The sequence below is a fragment of the Seriola dumerili genome, unplaced genomic scaffold (genome assembly GCF_002260705.1).
Source record: "Seriola dumerili isolate Sdu_G_001 unplaced genomic scaffold, Sdu_1.0 BDQW01000242.1, whole genome shotgun sequence".
Lineage (NCBI taxonomy): Eukaryota > Metazoa > Chordata > Actinopteri > Carangiformes > Carangidae > Seriola > Seriola dumerili.
The window spans coordinates 2,483,988-2,508,161 of NW_019174497.1; the positions used below are offsets into that span (position 1 = coordinate 2,483,988).

Here is a 24,174-nt window from a genome sequence, read left to right on the forward strand (position 1 = left end):
GCTGGGGGGAGGGAGAGAGGCGAGGGTTGAGACTTTTGGGAGGGTGTTAGGACTGGACTTAATGGGTAAAGGCTAAGGTAGTGCCTGCATCTTCACCCAAAGAGGAGTTTGACTTTCTCTCTGTGCCTCTCTCAGGCAGACTCACACAGGCTCACTCACAGTGCTGGACTGAAAAACCCTCTCAGCTCTGCTCTTGCCTCTGGCCACCAGAGAAGATGCTTCGGTGTTACTCTTCATGAGATTACTACAGGATCGAGTGGAGTGGCAGCTCTGCAGCTGATGGGCTGCTGCTGCTCTTTCTATCTTTATCTCTCTTTTAATTGGGACGCTGGGGAGAAATAAATAGCTCAACACACACTGTTGGGAGGCAAATGAATGGAGCAGACTGACGGGGGATTTCCCCAGGCTGCCTTCACACCAATGGATCTGGACACACGTTTTGAACTGGCCAAATTGTATATGGCAGAAAAATTTTTTTTTGGTTGGTAAATTAATTTTTGCAACAAGATCATCTCTAAAGAGCTTGCAGACTGACCTTTTTGTGGATTTTCATTGTACAAATTCACATCATGTAAGTCTTAAAGTTTCCTCTTAACTTTAATAAACTGTTTTTTGGCTCAAGTAATGCCACCTGGGAGATCTTACCTACTCAGGAACTGTCATTTATCTGCTAGACAGATAAAATATTTAAAAGCAGATAAACAATTTAGTATTAATTAATAAAACAAAGTTTTTCTTAATTAAGTAAAGTGACTGATATAATATTTCCTGTGTTCTTCAGATCTTTTGCTTAAGGATGTGCTCTATAGTCATGCTTCATCAGTGGAGTCTGGCTGTGTTCTTGCTGTGCTCCCCAGTGACTCTTGATGGGAGACCAATTGATGCACTTAGTAGCAGAACGTGAGTTATTTTTTACATTGATTTTGAAAAGCACAGAAAAATAGTTAAATGTTATGCAATATGGAACTTTGAAAATTAAGGACTAGTTCATATTTAAATATGATGAAACAAAATATTCCTGTTTCCTGATTTAGAAAACACAACCACAGTTTACCTGTACAGATTAAATTTAGGTAGAGGAGGTTTTCTGTTTCAGCTCTGGCTTTTTTGGGGTCTTCAGCTCAGACTAGTGATGGCTCTCAGAAACTTGTTTATGCTGCCACCTACTGTACTGAGGTTTCATCGAGCCTGACCTTGAATTTCAGCTGCCAACACTTCTAAAACTGTTCCACACATAAACTGGACGCCACAATATCATATGAAATTACAACAAGGGACAAAATGTAAAAGAAGAGAGAAATGTGCTTGCTTCAGTGGAAATCTAAGAAAAAATCAGACAGAACAACAGAAATTAAAACAGATTTCTAACAGACTAAGAAAAAGTCAACCATGAACTCCAACAGCTCTAATCATACATGATTCTTTTTTTAGGAACCTCGTTTCAAATCTAAAAAGAAACTTTTACTCCACTTTCTGTTTTCAGTACATGCTGATTGAGTCTGTCTCCCTTGTTTTGCTTTAAGGAGGAGGTCAGTGAGCCACGCCCAGCTTATGCATGACAAGGGCCGCTCCTTGCAGGAGTTCAAGCGTCGCATGTGGCTGCAGGAGCTGCTGGAGGAGGTGCACACAGCTGATGAGCGAGCGCCACCTGTGCAGAGCAGAACCCCAAGCCAAACCTTTAGTGGGAATGCTCTACACCAGAAGCCCCCAGGGGCAACCAAAAATCTCCCTGACAGGTTCAGGCTGGACAGAGAGGGCCCTAATCTGCCACAGGAGACCAACAAGGCTCTTGCTTATAAGGACCAGCCGCTGAAAGTGGCCACCAAGAGGAAAAAAAAGGTGAGGTTAGGCCGACGCAGAGAGAATGACAAGAAGCGGAGGCGGGCACGGTCTGTCACAACAAAGGAGCCATAAAGGATGCGGTACCCTGGCTGAGAGACTCCTAATAGCCTTTATATGGTACCACACTAAGACACTGACACAGTTCCAGCTTGACTGAGGTCTGACAGACTTGAACCACGGCTGACTCAGTCACAGTTATATCAAGGGCACGGGGCTGTGCTTGTATGATAATATTTTGCTACGTGTGTATTGTTGTGTTTTAAAACAATCTCATACTTCCTGGAGCTTCATCATCCAACACCTTTGGTCCATATTTATTTGGAAAATCTTTCTGCCTCTGTAACCCTGATTCAATTCAAAACAATGCATATGTTATCATCTCTAAACAGTGTGCACAAGTAGAGCACAGGAGGAAGTATTTATTGCCTAAATATAATGTAATTTCACAAAAATCGGGATGCTGAGTGGTCTACTTTTGTTTGGCTCTATATGTGTTGACTATCGTGGACTTATAGTTACAAACATACTGTTCAATCAATACATCTGTTCGAACTGTTCTGCCATAATTTATTTCACTTTGAAAGTGTGTATTTATTTTGTGAATGTATCATGGTGCTGCTGACTAAATTCCATAATGCACTTTAGTTATATCCTGTAAATGTTCTTTTGTGGTTGAGTTTTAATTTGATGTTTCTTTTTGATGGTCCTGCTTTCCTTTCCCACCTTAGATCCCTCATGGACTTGTAACTTATTGGATGCTTCATCAAACCCACTCTCATCATTTTACATTATAGTTTATTTTTATAGAACAAGCCTGTGCCAGGGGCTGTCAGACTCACTTAATGTTCTTCACTTGCACTGAGAACATACTGTACATGTTTCCAGTTAATCAAACATTAAAAATGTAGCCATTAGAAATATTTTTGATTCATGGTGTCTTTGTTCACCAGTCATATCTGACTGAATTTTGCCATTTATACTAAGTAGCTCTGTTGGTAAAGAGAATCAATCATTAATGGTAGGGCTGATGGTTTAATCTCCAGGTCCTGCTGTCCAGGTGTCAATGTGTCCTTGAACAAGACACTGAACCCCAAACTGCTCCCAATGAGTGTTGGACAAAATAATCTGTCAAATGAATGTAATGAGATCATTTATCATTTGTTATAAGTCTAAAGCTTGTCTGTCCCTTGAATGCATTACAAGTATATTTTGAGCACTGGCGGTCTCAGGCGTAACTGAACCTCTCAGCCCTCCTTGAGCCAAAACAGAACACTGAACACTAGTTCTCTGTTAGTTCTTAATGTGTATAAAATGATGAACTACACAGCACAAGAGACTGATTGCAAAGCAGACAAATCTGCAAAATAGTTATCCAGTTTTTAAAAACTGAAGTTGATATGGACTAGGGTTGAAACTATTGATCATTGTCATTATAGATAAGCTGCTCATTATTTTCTCAATTAATCAATTATTTGTTTTGCCTTTAAAATGTAAAGAAAAATGCACACCACAAACAGTCCAGGTTGACCTCTTCAAATTGTTTGTTTTGTCTAGCTAACACTCTAAAACACAAACATATTCAGTTTACTTATCAAGAAAAAACTAGAATTACTGCCTTGTGGTTGTATGCTTCTGCCAACTAGTCAAGTTTCAATTTCCATCCATATCAGTCCAGGAGCAGAAGATCTACAAAATCATTACAGATTCAAGATGGGCATCTAAGATTCGTGTCACCAATTCAGTATCTGACTGAATGTGAAATATGGTCACAATCTCTTCTTCTGTTCCTGAGTTACAGTGTTGAATAATGGCCAGAAAAGTGTTTTTGCAGAAAATTACAATGTCACAGTGAATTTGACCTTTGACCTTTAGGATATAACTGTCATTGCGTCATCATTTTATCCTGATGGGAATTTGTGTTTTGTCAAAATTAGCATATGAATTCTTCAGTTATGGCCAAAAACTTGTTTTGTGCGGCCACAGTGACCTTTGACCTTTGACCAAAAACCTAAAATTATTTCATCCTACAGTCCAAGGGGACGTTTGTGTGAGATATAATTAAATCGCCTCCAGGCATTCCTAAGATATCGCATTCATGAATTTCGGACGGCCAAACAGACAACCAGAAAACATGAAAAGAAGCAAGTCCTCACATTTGACAAGATGGAACCAGTAAATGTTTTGCTTTTTGCTTGGAGAGTGAGTTTTAAAAAAAGATCAAAATACTGGGCAACTGTTTTTTTTGTTGCTCAACTAATCGTTCAATCAACTAATTATTTCAGCTTTATTGTGCATAAAATTATACACTACAAAGCAATACAACAAGAATCACTATGGAGCAGATTAAGCTGCAACATGAATAAAGTCTGAAGTTGGATAAGGAGTACACCTGTGTGCTCATCTTGATGAAGAATTAGAGTGTTTAAGATGGAAATAGGTAGAAAAAAAAGGCAACAGGGTGATTTAATGAAAATGGGCCTGACAGGAAGTTTCTGTCCTGCTGTCTTAGAGCAAGTCATCAGCTTCATCTCAGTTTTTGTGGTACTGGTTTGTATATTTTATCATGATCTTTAACCTTTGCTATAGATGAGAGGTTTTCTGCTGAGAGAAAAGAAAGTGTATTCGGGTCAATTTAAAAAAAAAATGTACTGCAAAGGTTTTGGGTTTCAACAGTGAAAACATCAATGTTTTTGTTGACTTTTCAGCATGAACAGAGCACAGTGAAGCTGTTAATGTCCCACTTGAGAACATGTGGCATTTTTAACAGCTGCTGACTGAACGGCACAGAAACTGGTAATGGAGGGGATAGCAAATGCATCAGCGTCAGCTATATCCTGTGCTAAGAGCAGTAGTGTACACCATAGGCCATTAGCTGACACAGAGTCATAAATGCTGTGGAAAGCCTGATAAAGCTGCTGTCAGGAGCCTGCAGCTCACACTAAAGAAATCAATCAAACAATGGAGAGAGACATTAATATCTTCAGAGAAGAGGAGGAACACAGAATGTAATCAATTGACTGGACTTTTTTCTGAGAGTGACCATCTTATGGTGGTTAGGGGTGTTGATTTTTAAACATAATTCATATAGTGTGAATGAAATTTCCAAAAACACCTCCACGGGGGGGTGGGGGTGGGGGTGGGGTGGGTTACAGGTCAGGAAAGGTCAGTTCAAGTTCTGACAAACAGTATTTCTACTAAACTTCACAGAGTCAAAAAACAGATTTCATATACACAAACAAGTTAGATCAACATCGAACAAAGTTCAAAATGTCAGATGTATCTTAAAAAAAAGTAACTCAAAAACTAAATATATTAAAGATACACATACATCCTCTCATAATAACAAAACAGCAGCTGGTCAGAGGCCGTTCCTCTTTAAACCTAGTCAACCAGAATCAATTTGACCCAAGTGATGTTTGCCTTTCCTCCCTCCACAATCAGTAATCGTACTTTGTAATGAGTCCTGAGAGGCTACCACCTCTCCCTTCTTTAGTCCAGTTTAACAGGATGGGCACCAGTAAAAGAGAATACTCCAGGTTAAATGATGAGGATAGTTCAATCGCAAACATGAACTGGAAGATACTGCTTTGAGGAAAGACGATGGTGAGTTTGTGAAAATGATGGATCTGGCACCATTTTAAAATGCTATGAAATGTATTAAGACAATATAGCTAACAGCAGCAGTCAGTTATGTCTTAAAATATTAATCAAAAGACATTTTGCTCCTAAGCAGACAGCACATTGTTGTTATGTGCCTTATATTTTGGTGATCTTGTGTTTTATCATTCAGCAATATAAAATATAACTTTACTCTTTCACCAGGAGAAATGATCATATCCATTGCTGATTAATCTGCTGATTATTTTCCAGATTAACAAATTGTTTTGTCAGAAAAAAAAGAGCCCAAGGTAATGTCTCCCAATGTCTTTTCTCCAACCAACAATTCACAACTGAAAGACAATAAATTTACCACATGTCAAGGAAAAACGTAAAATTATCGCATTTGCTGCAATTAGCAAAAATTACAATCACAAATAACTAAAAATGGTTGTATATTAATCCTTCTGTTTGACTAATCCAAAACACAAAAGATGAATTAATCTTTTTTTTAGGTGATGTCAAGCCGGTGATAACATGGCTGTTCCCAATACCTATGGGCTGATCTTTGCCTGTACCTGTGGAGTGATCCTGGGCATTGGACTCTGTGCCAACTTGCTGGTCTTCTCTCTGTTTGCCAAGTACAACACATTACGTAAGAACTGCCTTGACATCCTCTTACTCAGCATGACTCTGGCCGACTTCCTCACCCTCCTGCTCATCCCCTTCACCCTGCACTCTGCTGTCAGCTACTCCTGGCCTCTGGGGGACACCTCCTGCAAGATCTACCAGTTCCTGCTGGCCTTCAGCCTGGCAGCCAGCACCTATTCACTATGTGCTGTGTCAATGACCCGTGCTATGATCATCACTAACCCATACCAGCCACCCACCATGGACCTGGTCATCCTCATGTTTGTTCTGGTCTGGGCCCTCAGCTTCTTCATCAGCCTGCCACTGCGTATGTTTGCTACCAAAGAAAGTGTGGGCCAAAGCTTGGCAAACTTCACATTCTGCCTTCCAACCATTCATGAGCACCACTACCAAGTGGTCCTAAGCCAGTTTGTACTTTACTACTTTGTTCCAATGCTGGTCATCGCCTTCAACTATGTCCGTCTGGCTCTTTTCCTCCACAAGAGCCCTGTAATGTCGGTGTCCAGCGCCAGGAACACCCGCAGAGCCTCCGTCATGGTGTTCTTGGCTGCCGCTACCTTCTCAGTGTGCTGGCTGCCTGGTTATGTGCTGGAGCTGTGTGTGTACCTGGGGCTGTATCGCCATGGACAGGCTTGGGAGATGTTCTACTTTATCTGCACTGTGCTCCAGTACCTGCACCCCTGTGTCAATCCTGTGCTCTATGTGCTTCTGTCTAAGCGCTATCGCCACAGGAGGGCAGCCTGGCTCTTCAACTGTAACAGGAACAGAGTGCAGCCGCAGGTCATCAGCGTCACCACAGACAGCTTTTAAATTCTGCTTGCTTCTTTATGCATCAGGCAAGGAGCTGGTGAAAGTCAGGGACACTTTTTTTTACTACAGTTTATACAAATCAACTACTTTTGTGAAAAATAAATAATAAAATGGGTGTGTTTTGTGATTGCTTTCATATTTCCCCTCCATACTTGAGGTATTAATGTACAAATAAATATACATGAATAATAATAGTTAGGCTTATTTTTTTCAGGCTTGACTACAATCACATTTTCTCGAGACATTCACCATCCACTGCAAAAAGCAGCAGGAATCATCAAAATTTTTTGGTATCTTTAACTGTAATTATTTTTTAGGTAAACTATGTGCAGAACTAAAAGTAATATGATGATCACTTTATTAATGCTGTAGTCTTTTTAAAAGTAATTTGAAGCTTGATTCAATTTCAGGACATTGATAAAATACACACTAAAGTGTTATGGCTTTGTTTCCTGTCATTGCTCTGGACGTTTCTGACACTGCAATTTTCTATTGACTCTCTTTTGTTTTACATGTTAGAGCAATAAATAGCCTTGTGAAGTATCTTATGTAGTAGGCCTACTTGTATGCCTCTTGTGTACCAGTTCTGTCAGAGAATCATTTCTTCAATTCCTATACCATAATCATCTCTCTGAATAAATGTTTTTAGTCTTCTCATACAATCATAGTTTAATACATAATCTTTATTTACTGAGAAAAAATAATCATTCTAATGAAATGACTTGTTATACTGTTATAATTTAAAATAAGTCATGTTAACGCAACAAAAATATTCTTATACCGAGACACTGAGATGATTTGTTTGTTTTTTTACACTTTGCAAATGTTTGCGTTTGTATAAGATAATGATGCTGAATAAGTTTAGTATTATTATGTTATCTCTTGTGTTTTCCTTTTGTGCTGTGTTTATATTTACAAACAAGGTTTGTCTATTCCCCAGTGCCAGAGGAAAAATCCAGGACATTTACTCTACAGAACAGGGTAGCAGGTCTATCTGATGTTATGGTAATTTACTGTAATAAAGACATGGGCCTATTGACATATTCCTACACTAGAGCAGAGGTGGTCTCCATTCCATTTAATCCTATTTCATGGCAACAGCAGATTTGAAAACATAAATGTGCTATTTAAACACTTCATAGAGCTGAGTTGCTGCGTCCATCATATTGTAAAATCTGAGCACAGCAAGCTTTACAAAACATGCAACTACTCATATAACAAAAACTTTCATAGGACAGTTATCTTTCCGAGATTCAACAAATCATTCAGTAAGTTTTGTTACCTTGGCAGGGGACAGCCCTAAAATATGAGCTATATGATCCACTAGTATTACATAACTAGTAATGAAAAACCAAGGGGTAAGCTGCAACCTTTCATCTTTATGCAGTTTAATTGAGCCATCAAAGTAACTCAGCCAAAATATGACACCGGACAAAATGACAGGATTCCGATCTCCAACTGTGTAATTACTATTGTTTCAGTGCAAGTTTGAGTGTATAATTGCAAGGCTTATATATCATTCAAAATGCTAAATATCTACCATGAATGTGGTCGGTTTTGTTGTGCTTATGATTCTGCCTGGACTGGACGCCATCCAATAAGAAAATGAATAGACATAAAAAGTAAAGAGACGGTGAAGAACCATCAAACAAATCAATAATTGTAAAGCAGGAACTGTAACTGTAATGTGGGAGTCGTAACTGTAATTCAGGTCTGTAAGTGTGATATTGTTCAGATACATGTTTCCTAAATACTGTTGTTCTGTCTTTGGGCTGTGCCAGTACTCTTCTAATTACAGCTGTGATTTCTTTTTCTTTTTTAAACTTACATTTGCATGCAGTTACAACTCTTTACAGCTAGATTTGGCTAAATAGTTTTTATGTTATGTATTATCAACTAATCAGCCGAGTATTTTCTAAATTAATCAATTAATCATTTCATCTATAAGATGCCAGAAAATGGTACAAAATCACAATTTCTCCAAAAAACAAATTCCCTAGAGTTGAATAGGACATATTCAAGTGCCCTATTTTAACAACAGTCCAAAACCCAAATGTCTGTGATCACTCAAGACAAACAAAAGCAGCAAATCCTCACAATGTTTGTCACTTTTACTTCACCAATTAATTGATTATTAATGTGATATTCTGTCAATTGACTAATTAATTTATCAATACATTTTTACCAAGTATAACATAACAGTCAGCTATTGATCCCAGCCATTGTAATCCCATACTTATTACACAATCAAATGTTCAAAATCACCAGAAATCAAAGGGACATTATCAACAGCAGTGTGTTAGGGATTTTAGAAATTAGCCAACAGGAGCTGTTGGGTGGAAAAAGCCATTATTTTCTAGCGACAGCACACACACCAGATAAAAGCACATGCCAGTGCAGCTATAGGCCTGAAGTTTGGAGTAGGGTATGCAGGGGGCTGTGTAGCAGGTGTGTAGTTAGACAGAAAGCAAAGTGATTGGCAAAAGGAAATAACAAGGCTGGTTGAGTTCTGGCGGCCGTTGCAGTAATAGGAGACAAGCTGCCCCTCCCTGTCAGCTCGCCCCCTGACTTTTGGCCTTCTCCTTAGTGTACAGCAAGGGCAGCTGGCCTGACTCGTACAGAGCGGTCATCTGCAGCCCATCAGCATGTCGGATACGGTGAAGCAATAAAGAACACGTGCTCAGGCTCTTCTATCCTTCAAGTAGAACTACTGAGTGTACCTCAGAGTGCACAGATTGATCTGCAACCTCTGAACAAAGCAAAATGATCCATAAACAATAAAAGCAGATATTAGACTTATGCACTGTGACAATCTTTGTTCCTACATTTTTCAGTCACTACATTGTTAATTATGAGCTTATTATAAACAAACTGTTGGTTGAATTTTACAAATGTCAATATACTATTCACATTTAATGTGTCCACTGTTAATGCTAAACATCATCTACCATTAGCACCTGTGCTACCATCCTAAGAACTAGGGCTACATAGAACAATTATTTTCATTATCAATCATTTTCTCAATTATGAACAGTTTGATGTATAAAATGTGACAAAATAACAAAACAAATTCTCATCACAGTTTCCCAGAGCCGAAGTTGATAGATTCCAATTGCTTGCTAACCATTCCAGACCAAAAGATATCCAACACTAGGTCAAAAACTAGTAAATGGCTGGACTGGTTATGGTCAATGTGCAAAATTGACAGTTGAATGTTGTCATCGTGTCAAATGTTTGCATTTTCCAATTTGTGTCCGCCTGTTCCAGCCTTTCATCTGTTTGCTTCTCTCCTCTTAATACAGCCGAATTCTCACTGACATGTTTCTGCTGTCAGACAACGGACCAAGTTTGAAATAGTGACTGAAATGCAGCCCATTAAGACCAAATGTTCCAAGGCATTTCCACTGCCCTGCTATTGCTGTCCCACTGGAAAAAAAAAAGAAAAAGAAAAAGAAAGAAAGAGTGACATATATCAGCAGAAGCTGCTTTATAGAAACATTTTATGGCAGAACTAAGATGACAGTTTTTAGTTTCCATTTATTTTAGAGCTGAAATAATAAGTCATTTAGTTGATCATTCAGCTGTTTTTGAGCATAACGAAAAAAAAAAGTAGTTCCTGCTTCTCAATTTCAAGGATTTTCTGCTTTTCTTGGTTTTCAGTGACAGTAAATGTAATGTCTTTTTAGGACTATTGTTTGGCCAAAACAAGACATTTTAAGATGTCACCTTGCACTCTGTGAACTAAATTATCGTTAGCTGCAGCCCTAATTTAGTTACAATAAATCCAAGATGGATCTCAGATGCGGTAGGTTACAGGGCTGTGATTTTCCAGCCCTATCAGATCACAGTCCATTTATTTTGAACTTTGCTCTCTCTGCTACGTGCCTTTCCCTCATTGCCTCTGATCCTGTCATGCTCATCATGAGGGATTTCCTGCTTGTCATAGGAAATCAATCAGAGGCATGGGCTCAATCATGTTTTAACATTTCCTGAAACTCAGCTGAGAGTCTGATAACATATATATAGTATTAGTGTTGCACACGCTGATATTTTTATAAATTTTACCATTCATTCTGTTTAACTGAACTGAAAACCAGTTGATAATAAAGTCATAATCACGTGATGTTTCTGGGATGATGCACAGCTCTAACATTACCTCTGAATGCTCTTACTACTACTTACTTTTTGACAAAACCACTGGTACTGAACTGATGTGTGATTACTGCATCATTGCATCAATTATAACCATATAAATAAAACTTTGCAGAAACTCTTCTGGATTTTCTTCTAAATTTTCTTCTATAACTCTTGTTTTAATTCATGTGGGAGGAATTTCAAGGTGGTGATAGGGTAATTTTCTAGTATCTCTGTGATATAGCATCTTCATATCATACAAAATACTCTGTGGATATGCAGGCCCAAAGAACAAAGCTTATCAAGTAAGCATGTTCCTCAGGAGAGTTTATTAATTTGATACAACGTCAGTTTTTGCCAGCAATACCTCTGAGTCAGAAAACCCAGCAAAGCACACAAATCAAACAATTTCTATAATGGCTGGAGGGCCTATTTCCAGAAGATCTTCAATGGAGTTGCTGCCAGAATGTAATTCAATTACCCTGTCACTTAAAACTCCCTGGCGTGGTCACTATGCATCTACTACATGAAGCAACCTTTTCAGACAGATCTAAATTTATTAAGCTGACAGCCACCACACTTTATTAGACATTATATTAGATAAGCAAGAATGTACAATCTAGTAGGTTCCAAAAATGTGGACTTAGTCATGCACTTTTCCAATGAAGAGGGTAAATATTTGAGTTTTACAGACCTAATTTACACGTTATTGTAAAAATCTTGGCCGTCTGGCATGGCGACTCTGAACACAACCCCCAACTGATTACAGCAACTCTATTTTCACATGTGCGCATCTTATGTATCGGTTCACACTGTGTCTATCTGGGTGCCTGCACTGTGTGCACTGTGATGACTCAGTCTTTGAGGCACAGACATTGCGCACACTGAGGAAACAAATTTCCCCCTTCTGAACATTAAAAAATTTCCGAAACTATATAACAGTTGTCCATATGTAAAATGAATCCAATGAAGGGTAAAGGGACTATAAGTAGGATTTCTTATTATTTAGAGTTGTAACAACAATTGGCTGATAAATCGATTAGTCAATCAACAGGAAAAGAATCAGTAACTATTTTGATAATTGCTTAATAGTTTCAGTAATTGTTCATGCAGAAAGAACAAATATTCTCAGGTCTCAGCTTCTCAAATGTGAATATTTGCAGCAAATTGAATATCTTTGGGTTCTGTACTGTTGGTTAGACATAAAGAGCAAACTGAAGACATGGCCGTGGGCTTAGGGAAATTAGAAATGGTATTTGTTTCACAATTTTCTTAAATTTTATTGACTAAATGATAATAATAATAACAATTATTATTGTTATTATTATTATTATCGATAAAATCAAGAAAATAATCAGCAGATTAATGAATAATGAAAATAATTATTTGTTGCATTCCTTATATTATTCAGAAAATTAATTAATACTCTCACATAGACCACATATTTGAGTTTATTTGAGTCTCAATTGCTGGATGACATTTACAATCTGATTCATGGTCAAATGAAAATTAAAAAATTGCAAGGCTAATCTGCAAAGTTTCTTGCCTTCTCAAATAAAAAGTTTAGTATGTGCTGACAAATCTAAAGAAATTGACAGAATGAAAAACAGAAAACAGAAAGAGAGAGTTTTGAGAGTAAAGGGAGGCTCTACCCAGTATTAGTATGATGGTCCCAATAAAGTCCTCAGTAAGTGTTATGTTCACTTCAAAATGCATCAGTGCATGTATCAATTACATGACTTACACACCCCTCCTATCTGTGTAATATAAAAATAATGCATACTAAGTAAATTATTCTGCAGGTCTTTAAACTTCAAACCAAATAAGCTATTCCAGCAGGGGCTACTATACTATTACAGGTTAAAATAAATAACACAAGGCTCAAGATGTGACAACTAATAAACGTGAAATTTATGAACTGCATATTTGCCCAAGCCCTGGCAGGCCCTGTACATGGTGCAAAATGTGAGATTGTGGACAGTATGACAAGGGCAAACTTCATTTACCCTGTCAATAGTATAACACAAACAAAATACCTTAAGTACCTTATATTTTACACATTACAAGCAAAAATAACCAGGCCAGCAGAGCAAAATTATGTTCATTAAAACGAGACAATATGCCTCTAGGAAAGAAAGTGCCTCAGCTACCGGTATCTTTAGTCCGCTGTCCCCAGTCATGGCGGCAAATGTTCACAAACGATGTTAAGTTTCCACACCGGGCGTGAGACGTCCCACAAACACTCCACTGACTTTGCTCAGCTCTCTCCTGTCCGCCAACTTCGTCGTCTTTTAGCAGACCCAGTTTGGAAGTAGTTACAAGCCTTCTTTCTATTCTCAATTAGTCACTTTGTGCAGCAGGATTTTGCCCCAAAATCTAACTACCATTACTGCTAGCTTAACGGTAACTGTTATACTTTAGCCCTTTTTTAGTCTAGCTGAAATCGGTATTCGCAGTTCCTGTTTGCACTACACCCATGAATGTATTGGACTTCCATTCCAGCGTAATCTCAAAATTTACCAAACATTCAAAATGCAGTCTATATCGCAGCATCTTTAGCTTGGATTTACAATATACTGTGCAGGTGAACGGTTAACCTAAAGCGCCATGGGACATCACCATGGAGATTAACCAAGGAAAATACTGCCTACTACACACTCATTTTGATGTCATACTTAGTATGGATAGTACGTTAGTAGGCGGTTCTGAACACAGCTAGAATGCTGCTTATTATTAAGCTAACAGCCACAACTCAGGCCTCTTTAAGCATGTTTTAAGACAAGTTTAATTCCTTGTTCTGGTTCTGCGGTCTACCATTAGACATACTGTATGGCTGAAACACTTTAAGTTCAGACAAGCTAAGTGTTCACTACATTCCAAGTTTAAACGCCAAAGGACAGGTGGCTAGTGAAGAAAAACGAGCATCACATTTATATCATTGAACCAGATGGCCAAATATGAATCAAATGAGATACTCATTTTGTCCTCTATCTGCTGTATGTCTAAGCTAAGTTAGCCATCATAAATTAGCCAGTACAACTATAAGTTAATGGCAGTATATTTACTCAGCTGTACTTAAAAGTACAATTTGGAACTACTTCTACTTTACTTGAGTGTTGCCATTTTCTACCACTTTATACTTCTACTCCACAACATTTCAGAGGCAAATATCTTACTACGTAACTGTTAAATAGCAGTTTAAAAAGTAACATTACTCTTTTTTGCATTACTAAAATTGGCTCCTTAACTTTTTGGCTTGTGCTTACTAAAAAAAGTATTTAGTTGTCATCCTTTGTCATATTTCAGATGTTCATAGTTGTTTACAGTTCTACCAGAGACATTTCCCTTCTAAACTTCTACCCATGTTTTCATTTCAAAAACTATTCAAGACCTGAAGATGTAAACTTATTTAATATTTCACAAATGTAAGTAAAGTAAATGCTGAACATTTACTTGTAAAAGAGCATTTATACATTGTTGCATTTTTACTCAAGTAAAGATCTGAATACTTCTTCCCTCATTGGCTAATGGCACTTTATCAGAGCTGTGTTTCAAATGTCTGCTACCTAGTGGTAAAATGTTGCTTAACAAAACTTAAAACTTTGTTGTGTCCAAAGTAAATAAGTCATTTTAGGGGTTTCCAAAGACATTACACTTCAGTCTTGCTAAACTCTTATTTTATGGTAGTATAGAGTAATTTGTGCAATAGTATTAATTATTAACACAACAATAATAGCAGCCAGTGCATCCATATTGACTTACATACATTTCCCTTTACATGCAGGCGTTTTTCTTTTAACTGCTGTAAAAAAAAAAATTTGCCTGCTCCAGCAACATTCATTAACAAATGAATGTAAGGCCAGTGTACAGTATAGGCTCACTTAATTTTGTGAATTCCTTAGAGACCACATTCTTGACACACTCCACAAGTTAAGCAATGCACATAGCTGACAGAAAATAGTTGTGGCTACACACTGTAAGATCAGGGGGCTCTTGCCATGAGCTAATCATTCCATGTGCCATATAGGCAAGTGTTGAAGGAGCATTGCCTGTTTATTTATAGGAGTCTCTAAGGTTCCACAGCAGAGGGTTGCTCTTTGAGCTGGATTCAATTACAGCTCTGGTGAAAGCTGAAAATACAGCATCTATACAGACACAAACATAAGTATAAATTCTTAATATGGATCTATAGGCCTAGTTTATTGGGCTGTGTTTACAGTAGCGGAAGCACACAATCTCTCCAGAGAAATATAGGTTGAAAATGAAATATTAAACACAGTAAGGCTATATTGTGAATATTCCTATATTCTTATTGCGTTTTTGCTTTTCTTTGTATGTTGACTCAAATGTAGGAGACCTATGGAAGATAACTGCTGCACGAAAATAGTTTGTGAATGGAGAAGAATATATAAAAACTAACATGGCAACAGCATCCTTCATAGTTAGTTCAACTCAGCATGTGCTGTCATCATCTCTAAACCAGTTAACCAGCAGCTGCATGAGGAATGCTCATGTTAAAATTTAAGTTAGCTACAACTGAAACATAACAAAATGAATGAGTCTATAGCAGCAGTTGAGAATAAATAATTAGAAATGAATTCAGAAAAACAGGGAGGGAAGTCAGACCCCATGCTTCGAATTGGCCTTGTTTGTGAACATGAGGAAGTAATGAAAGATTTATTAATGAACAGGTACAAGTTAAAGGATTTCAAGGAACCCAAGGAATTGAGAAACGCTATCAGACACATGGCAACAACTCGCAGTGCAGATGGTCAGCACTGGCCTCGGCCTGACCTAATATCACGCTCAACAGTCTGTTTACGTTGTAGAGCTCACTGTAACATGTTGTGACATGGCAGGTGAGGTACAAAAAAGGAAAATGTTGGAGTTAACACTGAGTAAACTGAGCTTAAGAACAAGGGAGGCCTTGTAAGTGCCAGTGTAAATATGGCTCTTCCTATAAAGAAAATAATCAGAAAAAGGAAAACCTGCACTTACTTCAAATGATTCTTGAAATTATTTTTACAGGCAGAATGTTTTTTGATGATTTGGCTAAAGTCTTCAGGAGAAACCAGTCAGGAGGTAAAGCATAGAATCTGCAGAACAAGAGTTACTGTGTGTGACAATGAAAGTATGAGTGTCAGCAGAAACTGTAAAAATTAGCCTTTCTGAGGTTCTCCGGCTCAGCTCGTGTGTGGGACATTTAAAACCCAGCAACATCACCAGGCCGCTTTGGTCTTGATTGTTTTTGGTACAGGTGGGTTGCTGAAAAGGCTTTTTTCAATCCAGCAAGGCCAGCAATCTATTTCACGCATTGTTTAAAGGTGTTGGGAATAACTACGTCATGGTTTAGTATTAATATTAGGTGGTGTAGAAGTAATATTAACAAACTATAGCCAAGCATAGAACTTATCTGTGTGCAGCAGCATGTTTTTCACTGTAGCTCATAATCAATGTCTCAGTCAAGTGCTCATCCAGCAATTATTTGAATTATTGATTAATCTCTTAGTTATTTTAATATTAATTAACTGAGTGCTCAATTGTTTAGTCTATAGAGAGCGAAAGTGAGGCCGGGACTTTCTACGCTACTAATGCTTACTACGCTTCTACATAACTAAACATCTGGCCTTGAAACAGAGCCTCACTCAGTATGTCATATGACTCGCTTCATATGTTTAGGTTAAGGACAGTAGTTCTTTGAAAAACCATCTAATATTGCTGTTTATTCAATATTTATGTGTTTCAGCATATTGAACACCATTTCCCATAAGGCTATGGGCTAAGATGTTCACAAGCTTGCTTCAACAGAAGAGGTGAGTCCATGAGTGAGTCAAGGGGTCACGCCTTGGTCAGACATGTCTGTAATAACAGACTGTATGCTGCATGCTGTTTTTAGACTTCAGAGATTATAGCTACAAAACTGAAAAAAACACATTAGGAGAGAGCATTTATGGATATGGATGAAACCAAGTTACAATGATGCAAGTAGCCATGTTGCCCACTTGATGTTTTGTTCATGGGAGTGTGCTCACAAAGTAATTATTGCTTAACTTTGTTAAAATCAGAAAGGTTTCAGTGTCTAATAGCAACTGCTGTAGTTGATGCCAATTTGAAAATTGAAAGTAAGCCTGCTGGAACACGCTTCATTGTACTGAGTGATCGATAGAAGCTAGCCTGTAGGTGGCATTGTGACTTTGTTGCTCTATAATATTTTAAAATGTCAGAAAATAGTGAAAAATGTTTACGTCCTACAGTGACATCTTCAGTTACTTTTTTTTTCCAGCATGCATTTTAAAACCCAGAGCCAAACCCAGTTTACAATGATATAACAGAGAAAAGCAACAAGAGACAACATTTAAGAAGGTGGAACCACAGAATGTTTGACAAGTTTTCCTGATTAATCACTTGAATGATCAAAATAGATGCAGATTAAGTTTCTGTAAATCAACTACTCAAGCTCCAGTAGGGATACTATAGATATATCAAATCCTGTGTATTGTTTACGAGTGAAAGTATTCTGGTTGAGTTTCAGCAGTTTGAGAATGAAGACAGCTCAAACATAAACTGATACTACTGATAGAAGTCAACAGGAACTCAGTCAGTCTTGTGGTGACTGTGCAACCAAATGCCAAGACAGTACTGTCTGAGAGCAGAATCATATGAATATAAAGTTAGCAATAAAAATTAAACTTTGAGACCTTAGAAGTCACCCTTGATTTATAACGCATGTGTGGTTCTCCTGTGAACTGATCCCCCTGCAATTGCCCCTGGCCTGGATTTTGGACGACACCGTCTACTATAAAAGGGAAAGGCCTGATCAAGGAGTGAAATGATAACCGGAGGTAGGCGTGGGACGGGAGGTAATTCCAAGGAACCCTGCCCTCTGGATCTCAGGTATCCAGTTTCATCTCTTGCTGCATGCCTCGTTACCTATCAGCAAAAACATGAACATCAACTTCAGATGACAGCAGGCTAAAATTGGTGGCTATCAAAACCCAGGAACTGGCAAGGAGTTTGGCTGGTGTATCTGCTTTCAAGAGAGGAAGCCCTGGGTTCAGACACCTCAGGGTGAGGAGACTGTGTGCAGAGCGGGTAATGGGGACGGCATAAACACAGCTTAGGCTCTATTAGGCAAAAACTTTCACACTATTAATTAGTCACAGCTGCACACCCTCCTCATATCTCAGCCATATACACTGGCTGATGACTGAAGACCAAAAGGTACTCTGTAATCCATACAAAGTTCACTCCACAGTATAAGATTTTGTCACCGTTTTATTGACTTAATATGGCCATTGTCAGATTCCTATATACGGACAGTGAAAGCACAGAACTTCACTAGTCAAAAGACATAGTAGAGCTGTACACTGCCAAAGCTGATATAAGAGGCAATATTACCTTATAGTAGATATTGCAGTGTTAGTAAAAAAAAACTGCATTAAAGAAATGCCACAAAAATACAGCAGTAGCAAGTGTATTTGCAAAATTTTGATATGCATTTATAAATAAAATTGCTATCAGCTGAAAACATTAACACTAACTGTCAAATATAGATCATAATCAGGCTATAATACCTAGGTTAAAATTGGGCTAAATGTGGTCGAATAGTGAATGTTTTTTAGATGTCATAAAGTCATAAAAACCTGTTGAAACATATTTATATTTAAATTATATCTAAAAACTGTCATTTATCAGTTTAGCCCAGATCTAATTAAGGGTAAGCAATGTTGTTAAAAAAGAAAAACTTTATGACAACTGCTACCACCATATAAATGGCATAACAAAATCTCTAGTAGACAAACTATCTATGATACTATCTCTTGATAACATCATACTGTCTGACCCTATTTTTCTTTTGACCTGCGATACACCAAATCACTGCTTTCTGAGAATTTTTCTATCTTAGTCCTAAGTTTAGCTTTATGTAAAATCTTATTTTACGAGCGATTGTTGAGGAAAATGTTTGAGTCTGTAGACCTAACGTACAGCAGCTTGAATCCGAGGCCTCACAGATACAGCTTTACTTCTATAGACTCATTCCAGTGTCTGAGACGCTGTCATCACCGGAGCATACGTCAGACCGGGTCAAATGCCCCCTATTTCATTTCGAGCAGAGTAGTTGGCACTAGAACGATGTGATCTGAAGAAGCTGTTGACTAGTCGGGCTGACCTTCTAAAAACTCCTCTTTCAATTTATAACACACTCTCACACACACAAACATGATATGCACATGCGTTCATTCACCAATTGCACTAATAGCAAAGCCGGATACACACTTACAGAAATACACACACACTTTGTAAATACTTGGCCTGGGGTACGGGAGGAGGTGAAAGCCAAGGGGAGTCACTGACACAAGTTGGTCCTGTGATTACCTAACGTCTGTAATGGGTTAGGAAGGAAACTCATCCTGTCTATATTTAGCCAAAGACAAGCTTCAGGATGAAATGCACTTCATCAAAATGGTAATAAACATTGGCTCCTTTTAAGTAAGTAAAATTACTGTGTTTCAGAATATCAGAGCTTTGTGATAATGACTCATTATTTGAACAATTTTCATATCATAATTATTTTAATGATATCATGACTGTGTATTATTCAGTCAGTTCATACAGTCATAATGGATCCTTTTCATTATGCTATTGTGACAATTAGAGATTGCTTATCTTTACTGATAGTCGTGTTTACTGTCATATCATCACAACTATTATTAAATTATGATATTAATGCCAGTTGAAATCACTGATTTTCTCAAAATAATTTTTTTTTCTGAAGACTGGTGAGAAAGCAGATGTTTTCCTTGCTGTGGGTGAATCCACAGTATCCTGTTACAATGGGGGTCTCCTACATTCATAGGTCGAGCCATTAATAACGATGGGAGGTTCCTCGCTGTCAGCGTTCATGCACCCTGCAGGCTTCAGGGCATGTGTCTCCCAGGCTATGTCTCATTACATGCAGTCACTGTTAAGTATGCACGTACATGCATATCTACCTACATACTCTATCTCCAAATAAATGTATGGATGGTAGAAACACTCACATGGCAACAGAGTAGACAGTAAATGTTTCTATACTGTTATTAAATTATCATATAATATTAATATTGTGCTGTAATAATATTATTGTACCTACAAAGATTTAGGTTAAAATACCACTCGTGAATTTAAAAAAAATGGTAATTAGAGGTGACAAGCTCCTATAAATCCTGACTGAATGTTTCATATGAAATTCTTTTGTCTTTTCTTTTGCTTTGACTTAAGTATAAGAGTCACGTGTCTATTCCTCAGCTTGTTTGCTATTGTTTGTTTCCTTGGATACGGTCAAGGCCTTACATCTTGGCTTGACCCAGACAGTCATTTGGTGAACGCTATATGCTAACACATTAGCAGCAGGCGGCACCGTGTCCTGACACTGACATTTGACTCTGAAATCCAACCCTTTATTCAGTAATGGAAACACACCCCAAAAGTGTGCTCCTCTGGGAACCTGTTCTTTTGAACCAGACTGTGTAAAAAAAACAAAAAAAACAAAAAAAAAACCTCTCTGATAATAAGAGTTTGTGATGGCATGTTATACCCGTCAAAGATTGTCCGCATCGACGTAATAATTTAAACCGTCCAGGCTGGTTTTAGTAACACTGATTATCACCCCTGTGCTATTATTGTTGTAGTCCAGTGTCTACAACTGCTGTGACTGATATAACTGATACAGCTTTATGAAGGCAATGAAAATGGAAAAAACTGAGCTGTAAATAGACCACAATGCTGCAGTGGACATATAACTTCACTCTGTAAAGCCAGGGCACATCTTTTAAACTTTTTATCATTCAATCTTGTAGAGCAGAAGAAGAATGAAACTCTAATGTAACAGAGAGTAAACCTCCAACACCTTCAGTTTAAGAGGATCTATTAGATTGGAACTACTTGCAGCTGTTTTTTTGTTTTTTTTACACCTCAGTGACCCCAAGGCCAGGTCACTTGTCTTCTGGGGGTCCCCATGTTCCAACATGTACAATTGAGCCCTTTAAGCGCAATGAACGGTGAATGTTATTTTGGCTAAGACTTCCTGAAGACGCTATCCTCCCTGGCTACTCAAGTGTCAGTCAAGCAAGCAGTTTCCACTGGCTGGGTCCAGGAGGGCCCCTGGTTATATGGGTCTCTGTGCTTCCAAGCATTCAAGTTATTTCATCTTATTTATTTCAAGACACATTTAATATGTAGCTGCAGAAAAACAAACATCACTCCACTAAACAAGCTAGATCTATTTATCATGTTCACTTGTTTCTTAAACTGTGGGCTGTGACCCAAAGTAGACACGGGCCGGGTCCTGGAGGTTCCCCTTGTGACAAGAATAGCCCCATGATTTCATGAATGAGGGACCTGCTGGGTGAGAGACTCCATTTCTGAGTGGACTCTGGATCTGAAAACGTATTGGACTTCTCTCTGAACAAAACAACAATGAGGACTTTGGGACATTTTTAAAAACATTAACTTGCAACCCAAATGAAAAAGATTACATTTGTGAGGCTACATCATGTTTACTTGGAAATCCCTGCAGTGCTACAGTGAAGTGGGCGAGTGTGAGAGGGACAGCAGCAGCAGCAGCAAGTGTCATCTGGTCTTCCAACTTGGGGAGGGCTTTGGAGTTTAAAATGGTGTGAATATGATAGCCATCTCTAGCCATCAGTATAGCTTATGCAAGTGGAGATCTGTCTGCACCATTGAAAGTTGACAGTTCAGAGGCTCTAATCTGACAAAAGGACGGTGTAAATCAACAACAGCACAACGATTTTGGATATCAACAAATAAAACAGTTGGGACTTCAGGAGCAAAAAAAGAGGGGGGGACTCTGCCTGAATCTCGGGCGGCTGCATGAGAAAGAGAGTTGGGAGGACGCACGGGCAAAAGGGCAAGAGGAAAGCACCAAGGAGGTGAGTGACGGATTTACCCTCGGAGGGGTAAAAAGATGACTGTGGTGTCCCAGGAGAACCACGACGAGAGTGTGGCCATTACTCCTTTGTTGCAAGATGCTGCTGATTTGGAACCAGCGGACCAGGAGTGCAGCGAGAGGGTGGTCATCAACATCTCAGGCCTGCGCTTTGAGACGCAGTTAAAGACCCTCTCCCGGTTCCCGACCACGCTTTTGGGAGACCCGCGTAAAAGGATGCGTTTCTTTGACCCGCTGAGAAATGAATACTTCTTTGACAGGAACAGGCCGAGCTTCGATGCCATTCTCTATTATTACCAGTCAGGAGGGCGGCTTCGGAGGCCCGTGAGTGTACCGGTGGATATTTTCTTGGAAGAAATAAAGTTTTATGAACTTGAGGAAGAGGCCATAGAGCTTTTCCGAGAAGATGAGGGCTTGGCGAGGGAAGAGGACCGCCCGCTGCCCACCAACGAATTTCAACGCCAGTTGTGGCTCCTGTTTGAGTATCCAGAGAGTTCAGGACCTGCGCGGATGATTGCCATTGTGTCCGTTATGGTTATTTTGATATCCATTGTTATATTCTGCTTGGAGACGCTACCCGAGTTTAGAGAAGTCCCTCCAGTGCTGGACAACCAGATCAATGGAAGCGCTCATGGCAAAGCGCCCAGCCCTTTCACAGATCCGTTTTTCATGGTGGAGACACTTTGCATTGTGTGGTTCTCTTTTGAATTCACCATGAGGTTTCTCTCGTGTCCCAGCAAAGCAGCTTTCTTCAAAAACATCATGAACCTGATCGATGTTGTGGCTATAGCTCCATATTTCATCACCCTGGGCCTTGATCTTGCAGAGCATCAGGGCAGCAGTCAGCAGGCTGCGTCTCTGGCCATACTCAGGGTCATCCGTCTGGTCCGTGTTTTCAGGATTTTTAAACTCTCCAGGCACTCCAAGGGTCTCCAGATTCTCGGCCAAACGCTTCACGCAAGCCTCAGGGAGCTGGGACTGCTCATATTCTTCCTGCTAATCGGAGTGGTTTTATTCTCCAGTTCAGTTTATTTTGCGGAAGCAGAAGACCCCGAGTCTGGATTTTCAAGTATACCTGATGCGTTTTGGTGGGCTGTGGTGACAATGACCACAGTTGGTTATGGAGACATGTGTCCCTCCACCATTTGGGGAAAATTCGTTGGATCTTTGTGCGCCATCGCCGGAGTACTCACCATAGCTTTGCCGGTTCCTGTTATAGTGTCGAATTTCAATTATTTCTACCACAGAGAGAACGACGAGGAGGAAAATATTCAGTACGTGCACGTGACCTGTGGGCACCAGGAACAACCCTCCTTTGATGAATGTGATTCAAAGAGAAGTAACCAGTCGCTCTCCAAAACGGAGTCCTATCAGGAAAGCGACGACCTGGAAGCTCTGACATATCCAAACATTAACCCACTGGACACATACACGGGGAAACTGACAGATGTATGAAGACCGTGGGTTGTTTGTCTGGTGAGTTGTCCTCCAGTGAACATGCAGGTTAGGCCTCTCCATCTCGGATGCTGCAGGTGTTTTACGCACAATATCTACAGCGGTTCCCTAACGTGGAGCCTCAGATCTTCATTTTACAACTCGCACCAGAGTGAGGATTGGCTTAATTTCACTCCAACTTAATTCACCAGATGAGAAAACCATTCCTCCTACTGCTACAACCTCTTATGTTTTCTCATACTGGGGCCACTGGTAGAAACACAAACAATAAGCGGGAAGCAGTGAATTAAAGCTTTATACTCGGGAAACCTCAAATAAAAACATTTGGCAACCCCTGCGGCACCCAATAAAACGCATGGAATATTTGAAATACAGCAGTAACATCAGCAGAAAAAAAAATCAATGGGTGACGGTGGGGGGTGGGGGGCAAGTGGTTTTACTTTACTAAACCATGCGTAAACCACGCGTAAGCCTTGGATAAAGTAGGTGAGGGGAGCTCAGCCGTGTGTCAAAGCGCCAGTGACGCACAAGCCAACCAGCTCTCCGCACCGGAGCGCACGGCGAACCAGCGACACAGACACATAGACCGAGAAAATAATCTTTTGTCACGTTAGTTTTTGGGTTTAACAGGCCGTGTGTGTGTGTGTGTGTGTGTGTGTATGTGTGTGTGTGTGTGTGTGTGTGTGTGTGTGGGTGTGTGTGTGTGTGTGTGTGGGGAGAGATGACTGCAGCCATGA

General features: G+C 39.2%; 3 protein-coding genes across 3 annotated transcripts; all 3 read left to right on the forward strand.

Annotated features, from left to right (window-relative positions):
* Positions 1 to 371: 371 nt before the first annotated feature.
* On the forward strand, positions 372 to 2,738 carry LOC111229819 (parathyroid hormone-related protein-like). Its single transcript, XM_022756290.1, has 3 exons — positions 372 to 571; positions 782 to 900; positions 1,524 to 2,738. Exons 2-3 carry the CDS (start codon positions 797 to 799, stop codon positions 1,912 to 1,914), a joined length of 495 nt encoding a protein of 164 aa, XP_022612011.1. The 5' UTR covers positions 372 to 571; positions 782 to 796; the 3' UTR covers positions 1,915 to 2,738.
* Positions 2,739 to 5,976: 3,238 nt separating this feature from the next.
* Positions 5,977 to 6,900, forward strand: LOC111229770 (galanin receptor type 2-like). The gene has a single exon (XM_022756240.1). It carries the CDS (start codon positions 5,977 to 5,979, stop codon positions 6,898 to 6,900), a length of 924 nt encoding a protein of 307 aa, XP_022611961.1.
* Positions 6,901 to 22,000: 15,100 nt separating this feature from the next.
* Positions 22,001 to 23,437, forward strand: LOC111229802 (shaker-related potassium channel tsha2-like). Its single transcript, XM_022756273.1, has one exon. It carries the CDS (start codon positions 22,001 to 22,003, stop codon positions 23,435 to 23,437), a length of 1,437 nt encoding a protein of 478 aa, XP_022611994.1.
* The last annotated feature ends 737 nt before the right edge of the window (positions 23,438 to 24,174 follow it).

Coding starts and splice junctions, on each gene's coding strand:
- LOC111229819 (XM_022756290.1), top strand. CDS start 797: ATGTGCTCTATAGTCATGCTTCATCAGTGGAGTCTGGCTGTGTTCTTG. Junction 901..1,523: donor GATGCACTTAGTAGCAGAAC/GTGAGTTATTTT, acceptor TTTTGCTTTAAG/GAGGAGGTCAGTGAGCCACG.
- LOC111229770 (XM_022756240.1), top strand. CDS start 5,977: ATGGCTGTTCCCAATACCTATGGGCTGATCTTTGCCTGTACCTGTGGA.
- LOC111229802 (XM_022756273.1), top strand. CDS start 22,001: ATGACTGTGGTGTCCCAGGAGAACCACGACGAGAGTGTGGCCATTACT.